Raw genomic sequence first — 8,932 nt, 5'->3', positions numbered from 1 at the left:
ATGAAGTAATAAAATAATAAAATGAAGTAATAAACTAATGAAATGAAGTAGTAAACTAATGAAATGAAGTAATAACATAATTGAATGAAGTAATAAACTAACGGAATGAAGTAATAGCATGACTGAATGAAGTAATAAACTAACGGAATGAAGTACTAAACTAATAGAATGAAGTAATAACATGATTGAATAAAGTGATAAACTAACGGAATGAAGTAATAACCCTAAACCCAACTGAAAGATAATTATGTCATAACACATTATGAAGTAATAAACTAATGGAATGAAGTAATAAAATGACTGAATGAAGTAATAAACTACTCCCTTCGTCCCGCCTAAGATGACACGTTTTCCTTTTTAGTTTGTCCCAACTAAGATGACACATTTCCTTTTTTGGTAACTCTCTCTCTCCAATTAATACATTCAACCACTTTTTCTCACTCCTATTAAAATATTCATCTTTATTTATCTCTCTACTTTAATACTTACACCCACCTTCTCTTTCCTCAATTAAACACTTTAACCAATAACTCCTAAAACTCCGTGCCGGCTAAGCAATGTGTCATCTTAGCCGGGACAGAGGGAGTAACAAAATGAAGTAATAACATGAATAAATGAAGTAATTAACTAATGGAATGAAGTAATAGCACGACTGAATGAAGTAATAAGCTCATAACAATAACATGACTGAATGAAGTAATAAACTAACGGAATGAAGTAATAACCCTAAACCCAACTGAAAGATAATTATGTCATAACACATTATGAAGTAATAAACTAATGGAATGAAGTAATAGCATGACTGAATGAAGTGATAAACTAACGGAATGAAGTAACAAACTAATAGAATGAAGTAATAGCATTAATAAATGAAGTAATAAACTAACGGAATGAAGTAATAAGTTCATAACATACATTCATTTAGTTCATTTTATAGTGAATATAGTTCATTATTTACTCCATCAAGTTTTTATCGAATAAAAAAAAATTTAAAAAAATTTTAGAAAAAATTAAAAAAAATTTTAAAATAAAAAAAACGTTTTTATTTAATAAAATATTAAATTAATTGTAAATTAATCATAACCATAAGATTAAGAAAAATGAGTGGCCCTAATTTGGTCTCTAGTTCGGTCTTTAAGAGTGGATTTGTGGTTAATAGGATTGTGCTAAAATGACAACACCATTTAATATAACACCATACCACCATTAGGGGCCTAGGATCTGGAAATCCGACCGTTGCTAAGCTGCCATGTGGCAGCTCTTTTTTTTTGTTTAATCAAATTAAAAGGCTGAAGGGCAAATTGGGAAATCTCTTTATAATTTGATACAGAAACAGATTCACGCTACCCTTCTTTCCTTCCATTCTCAAAGATTTTCGTTTTTGGATTTGTCGCTAGATTTCTTCAAATTTTTCAACCAATTTCGATTTTGATTCACGATTCTGCAATATCTATCGCCAAATTTCACCCAGCATGTTTAATCCAGTTTGAGTTCATCTCAATTTGACCAATTCAATGACACGAGCTGTGCGATTCATCTCAATTTTTTCAACTAATTTCAATTTTGATTCATGATTCTGCAATATCTATCGCCAAATTTCACCCAGCATGTTTAATCCTGTTTGAGTTCATCTCAATTTGACCAATTCAATGACACGAGCTGTGCGATTCATCTCAGTTTGATCTCTGCAATCGATTCATCTCAATTGCAATCACACCACATGTGCAATCGATTCTTTTATTTCTGCAATCCATTCCATAAATTCGTTCAAATATGGGTGAATCAATTATCGATTTTGATCTGGATGTTTTTCCAGCAGGTGGATTTCGTCATTACCTCAATTCTCGATCAATTTTTCATGTGTTTTCTGTCGCACTATGGATTATTGTCATATTTAGTGATGGATTGTTTGCCAATTTTGTCAGATTGAAGAGTATTTTGTGATTTTGATTGTAGGGAAAGTTTTTGTTGAATGTTGCTTTGTTTCTGATTCTGTTTTGTATGATTTGCTGTTTTACGTATTACATCTTGCTGTTTTGTTATATGGTTGCATAGTTTGTTCTATTTGTTGTTTCTGATTGTGTTTTGTTATATTTTAATTGCCTAGTTATGTTTTGTTATATTCTGATTATGTAGTACTAATTGTTCTGTTTGCTCATTCTGATTCTGTTTAATAGTTTTAGTAATTGCTATCATATTGCTGTCAGATTTTCGTATGCAATAATTGCTGGTTTATGTGTATCACATTGCTGTTCACCTTATCGTTTATTGCAGTCAATTGTATCTGAACTAATTTGCCTCATGTTTTATCTTTTTTATCCAGTTGCATGTGTGCCAGCATGCCCCAACGAACTCCATCCTTATGTTGGTAAGAAGTTCCATTCATTAGATGAGGGTATTGCCTTTTATGAAGCTTATGGTCGTGAAACTGGTTTTGATGTGCGTAAACGTGGAATCAAATCTACTAGAGATGTTGTTACGTGGCAATATCTTGTTTGTAACAGAGAGGGATTGAAGGTGGGGATTGAAATGGATGAGATGCATGCACAAGAGGGTTTTATAACCAAACGTAGACGCACATCCAAAAGGTGTGAATGTAGGGCGCGAATATCACTCAAGTATGTATTTGAGGCTGAATTTTTGGGGTATGTTGTTCAAAAATTTGTGGAAGTTCACAATCATAGTATGATTGAACTTCCGTTTAGACGTTACATGCATATTAACCATAGGTTGGGTGAAGTACACAGGCGATTCATATGGGACTGCACGAAAGCCAATATTGGACCCACCATGACATTCAAATTCTTGAATGAGTTCTTGGGCGGCTATGACACTGTTGGAATCACCGTGGCAGAACTTAGGAATTATGTCCAAGGTCTGAAAACTTATGTCGAAGGTTCTGATGCACAAATGTTGTTAGATGAAATGGCGAGGAAAAAGAAGGCATGTCCTGATTTCACATATCACTATCAGCTTGGGAGTTCAAAAGAGTTGAAAGCGCTTTTCTGGTGCGATGCAATATCTAAGCGGAATTATCAACTGTATGGTGGTGTTGTCACCTTCGACTCCACATACAATACCAATAGGTAATGCCTTGTTCGTTTATATATAAATTCTGCATTCCATGTGTTAGGTTTCTGTTTGGATAACATTGTAGATTAAGACTCTAATATTTGCAGTCTATTGTGTATTACATTGCAGTTTTTGGACTCTAATATTGCAGTCTACCATCTACATGTATGAAACAGGTATTGCATGATATTTTCACCCTTCACGGGCAAGGACAACCATGGAAAGCCAGTCACATTTGGAGCTGCACTCTTATCCAATGAGACCACAGAATCTTATTCTTGGCTCTTCAAGCACTTTTTGGAATCCATGGGTCAAGCTCCTAAGATGATTTTTACCGACCAAGATAGAGGTATGAGAGCAGCTATTCGTGATGTTTTGGTGGATACAAAGCATAGATGGTGCATGTAGCACATTATGTTTAAACTTACCGACAAAATTCCAAGGAGATGTCTAGAAAATGAAGAGTTGAAAAAAGAGATTAGTGCTTGTGTGTGGTCTGAGGTACTAGAGCCGGAAGAGTTTGAAGATTCATGGATGGGGATAATGGAGCGTTATGAGCTTCTTCATGTCGAGTGGTTTGTAACAATGTTTGACGATAGAGAGATGTGGGTCCCTGCCTATTTTAGAGACTTTCCCATGGGGTCTCTTATTAGGACGACATCTGTTTCCGAGTATGAGAATAGCTTTTATAAAACATTCACCAGACCTCGCTCCAATCTAGTTGAGTTCATCATGAATTTTGATCATGCCTTGGCTGCACAGAGAAATTCTAGCTCGAAGTTAGATTATATGGATTCAACTATTATACCACCGTTCTCCAGTCAGTTGGTATTAGAAAAGCATGCTGCAACAAAGTACACTGATCACATGTTCAAGAGAGTGCAACGTGAGATAGTGGACGCATTGCACCATTGTAGCACTGATGGTTTGTTGAAAGATGATGTGTTAGAGATCTCCACAATAAAGGACAGGTATAGTAAATCTTGGGTTCTTACCTACACGACTAGTGAGGATTCGTATTCCTGTTCTTGCAAATTGTTTGGGAGAGAGGGAATTCTTTGTAATCATATATTTTTGGTTTTCAAGAACAGGTTTTTGAAGGTTATACCTGATAAGTACTTCCATGTGAGGTGGTTGAAGACTGCCTTAGCTGATGCTATTCGTGGACCAGCTCGATGTTTGACAGATCCTGAACTTTTATCAGATCCAAACCAACAGTCAAAGAATAAAGTTGCTGACATATTTTTCAGTTACATGAAAAAATTTGATGCTGATAGTGCCATCATTGATTTGTTTTCAGCTGGAATTGATGAGCTTGGGAAGAGTCTTATGACAAGAATCCATGAACCATCTTCAGGAGACAAGGATAAGCCAGTTAAAGATTTCTATTTTGCTGAAGAGCCAGCTGTGGTTAGAGTACAGCCACCATCATTTGTGTCCACCAAAGGTTCGAAAAGTGATTCCAAAAGTCGTTTGGTGTCCGCGAAGGAAAAGGCTATAAAGTTGAACAACAAACCATTGCGTCAGTGTAAAAAATGTGGCGAATTTGATCACCATGACTCTAGGAACTGTGGTCGAAAAAAGGGAAAATAAAATTGTTAGTTCATTTTTACATTATCAGGTTGCAGTCTTATACAGAAGATATTGCAGTATTAGGGTAGATATATTGCAGTCTAATGAAACGATTGCAGACACACTATTTTTACTATTAATTTTATACTATTGTTCCCAAGTTGCCTTTTATTCCATTAAATAGTCTAACTTCAATCTTTTTTAATTACAAAATTTTACAGTACTATATTGCAGTCTTATTCAATGCATATTGCTGTGTTACCACAGCAATGTTGCAGCTTACATATTATTGTTACAATTGTTCTTTCTGATGTAGTTTAATAGAACGAGAGTATAGCTAGGTGGTACACAACCTTAAAGTTAGTATTCTCTACAACCAAAGCATAATTAGCTTTAAAGAAATGTTCACTCAGATTCCATTAATTTCATTCACTAGATGATTCTTTTAAGTTTCTTTTATGCAAAGTCATGACATTTACACTGCAATAATTTCCCAATAGAACTCCCTGCTCTAACTGAATCTCAGATTTCAAATCAAAATAGGTCCTAAACACTTTGTTACACCCAGAAACTAATATGATCTGTATTTAATCTGAAGCATGCAAGCATATTATGAGTAACTTCCATCAAAACAATTATGGATAAAAAGTCAAACCAAATTAAGTCAGTTACATTGTCTACCCCAAAATAAAACTATAAAACTAAATGTTTCAGCTCAAGTTCATTCAAACATCCAAGACTTCATGGCAAACATCCAAGACTTCATTGTTGCAGCAGCCTTAGGCCCTATTTTCATTGTGAGGCACGCTAAGATGGTTTGTTCTTGTACTCCGCTACCATATTCTCCACATCAATCGGTCTTGTCTTTTTTGCCTCTGTATACTGATGTGAGGCAAGTCTTGACACACACCTAAAGGCCCTATTGTTGTTGTTATACAGCATTGCTGTACAATATTTGGCTCGAAGAAGCTGCAGAGGCCTTGATTGTTTGTTTGTCAGATCACATTTCCAGTCAGTGACCTTCATGCCCATATAAGTCTCCATATGGCGCATTGCATACAAGCCACAATTTGTAGTGTCTTCTTTAGCACTCCATTTCATTTCTAGAACCTTCACAGTTGCTTTTTGGAGCATGCGACCGTAGCTAGCACAACCATACTTTTCCAGAGTGTAGACAAAGAAATCTATCTGCAATTTATTAAATAAGCATTGTCAAGCTGATGATATTTGCATATTTATATACTGTATATTGCAGAATAACATATATAACATTGCTTGCTTACCAGCCTATAGACTTGGTCGCCATATCTAACCCCACCATCAGCTTCTTCTGATCTAACATTATCTATCACGCTGATTGTTGCTTTCAAGAAATCAAAACAAACCACATAGTAGTGGTCGTTTGCATATATAGGGAAAAAAACCTGGTGCATAATAATGAGCATATTTAATTGCATTCCACTAAGAAACATATTGTAGTTCAATGTATTGATAGTTTATTACCAGACTGTAATTTTCCCATTTGAAGTTTTGGATATACTTCAGCTCATCAACGATTCTTTCATGAAAGACCTCCTTTGTCTGATCATTGCTCCAATCAGTGTTTGGGTCCACAACTGTACCACTCTGCAGCCAAAGAAAATAAGAATTAGGACAACCATACAAGAAGTCTAATATGCATTAAGTGTTTGAGACATACGGAGGTGAAAGTAGACAGAAACAATCTGCTGGGTGATGTACGGGACTTGAAAGTTTCATTCAAATTTAAGTAACAACTCCACCCATCTATGACTGCAACATGGATCCTTGCATATGACAGCATTGACATTAGTTGAGCATGAGTAATTTTGAAGTTGTTGATGTTGAATACAATCAGCTTCCTGTTACAAAATGTAGGATGTTATCATTCTGTACAATTATTGAATAAATACTTGGTATTAAAAACAATTTTATACGAAAACGTACGTGGCATTGATTTCAGTACTCATCATCCAAAAATACAGTTCCCTCTCATCCCCCGTCAGTTTGTTTGACATTGTAACTGCACGCACATCATAAGGAGATTTGATCGCATCACTTACTTTATGTTTTGTCTTGTTACGGGTGTAGATTGTTTTTTGTCCCTATTGGAAATTACAGCAAACAATATTACAATTATTAAACTTAAGAATGCATAGTATAATTTGGCAAGATGCATTATATACATGTTCCCCCTTTTCTTTGGAAGGATCATTCACATTTGATGCAGCATCAGCCTTTTGCGTGTCCATTGAAGCTGCAGTTTTCACTCCTTGTGGAGGCTTCAAAGGTTCTTCATAGACATTCTACAATAGCCACAAACACAAATGCATTATAATGTGAAATATATAATATACTAATCTGCAACAATTCAAACTGTGTTATGCAATGTATATCATACCTCTGCAGGAGCCGATGTACTATCAGTTTTATCCTTTGAAGGCTCATTTGTTGCAGCAGCTACAGCTGGGCTCGCTGGGCACGTAGCCTGTGAAGGCTCCTTCCTTGCTTCAGTTGCATCACCCATCTTTTCCTTTCCACGATTTTGATCTGCAACAGGTGATTTCTCACCTCTCGACTGGCCACCTTGCGCTTGCACATTCTGCATATCCATAAAACCATCATTATGAACAATCTCCAATTGCAAAAGTGTAGTGAAATTTCAAATACAATATATATAAACCACATATTGTTATCAATAAGAAAAACTTACTTGACTGTCATCACCATCAAACAGATTCCAATTAGGCATATAATTTTCCAATTCAATTTTTTTATCTAGAGCACTCATCATTTTTTCGACAGCCAGGATTCTGTAGATCCTCGTCATCCAAATTTTGAGCAAGTGTTTCAACTTGATCTTTTGTTTTCATCCGTCTCTTCTCTCTCTTTCCATTAGTCAGCATTATCAACCCCGATGCAGATGCTACCTTAAAACTATTCATTTCACGTATGTGCTCTGGTGGTGCATGTAACGTAGCAGCAAACTTGAATATTCCATCAGCCAAAAGATTTCCAGCACGATAGACATCAGCAGTAAATTTCCTTGCTTCTATTTCCTCGTTGTGTTGCTGCTTTGTTTCTGCTGAAGTTGAAGGACCGGCCATATCATTCACCTCATCCAAGATTTGTTGCTCTTGCGCTCGGATTAATGCTTTGACATCATCAACAAGTTCTTGTGGCATTCTGTCATCATAGTAACCCAGCCCAAATCCACCAGCATTGATCTCTAGGGCTTCTCTTGCTTTTAACGCCTCCAACTCCCACATGTTAATTGATGGGAAACGTCGTTCAACTGTTCTTCTTCCTACTATCATCCTGTCCACATAACATCCCTGACATACAGAAGCATAAAAAACTTTAGTATATGCATTTTTAAAAAAAAAATTTTTAAGAAAGTTACACTTACAATAAGGAAAACTATTGGACCAGTGTAGTATCTGCTAGAGGAGTTCAGCCATCTGTTATGCACATCTAACAGAACATTGATGACGTATTCACACCAATTGTATTCATGGATGATTGACAAATCATCCAAGATATGTAGGATCTTTGGGATAACATGTCCATCTGCTGGGGTCTCTATAAAACAGTATTCCATGAGCACCAAGAACAGTCTCTTGAATTGGTCACCACCATCTATCTCATTCAACATCAGGATGGCAATGTCATCAACATATATATTTTTCCTTGGTTTTTTAAGAGACTTTGCAACGGCTTCCATCCACGACAAATCATGCTTCCGGAATTTCCGTTCAATACGATTTTTTCCTTTGGGAAGGCCAAGCGTCAGATGCACATCAACTTCGTCGATGTGCTTGCATTCTGTCCCTGGCCCTCCTATAGGTAACCCACAAGCAATGGGATTGAAGTATGATGCAACCCAGAATCCCAGTTTTGGAGGTATGAAATTCAGAAGTGCCCCAAACCCCAGGTCAATTATATCCCTTTTTTGTTTTCCATTGAGATACTCCATGGTATTTCCAAATATTTCTGGCTTTAATCTGAATAGCAGGGCATTCACACCCTTGTTTAATCTTATCAAAACTACAAAAAAAAAAAAAAAAATTCAATACTACATTATTATAAATGATGGACTGCAATATAGAACAACAAATACTGCAAGATGATGATGCATTATTCTAAAAGATGCACTGCAATATATAACAAGCAATACAACAATATATACCATTAAATAAAGCAATATAGCATGCAAAACAGCAAGATGATGCATTATCCTAAATGGTGCACTGCAATCTATAACAAACAA

General features: G+C 35.8%; 1 protein-coding gene across 1 annotated transcript; it reads left to right on the top strand.

Moving 5' to 3' along the window:
• Nucleotides 1-1,773: 1,773 nt before the first annotated feature.
• On the top strand, nucleotides 1,774-4,665 carry LOC125189413 (protein FAR1-RELATED SEQUENCE 5-like). Its single transcript, XM_089059246.1, has 6 exons — nucleotides 1,774-1,819; nucleotides 2,324-2,588; nucleotides 2,730-3,086; nucleotides 3,249-3,470; nucleotides 3,516-4,043; nucleotides 4,164-4,665. Exons 1-6 carry the CDS (start codon nucleotides 1,774-1,776, stop codon nucleotides 4,663-4,665), a joined length of 1,920 nt encoding a protein of 639 aa, XP_088915372.1.
• Nucleotides 4,666-8,932: the final 4,267 nt, after the last annotated feature.

This window comes from Salvia hispanica, chromosome 5 (genome assembly GCF_029641045.1).
Source record: "Salvia hispanica isolate PSC_SH4W2 chromosome 5, Shi_PSC_v1, whole genome shotgun sequence".
Taxonomy (NCBI): Eukaryota; Viridiplantae; Streptophyta; class Magnoliopsida; order Lamiales; family Lamiaceae; genus Salvia; species Salvia hispanica.
The sequence above is the reverse complement of the archived record's forward strand: the minus strand, read 5'-3'. Positions and strand labels throughout refer to the sequence as shown.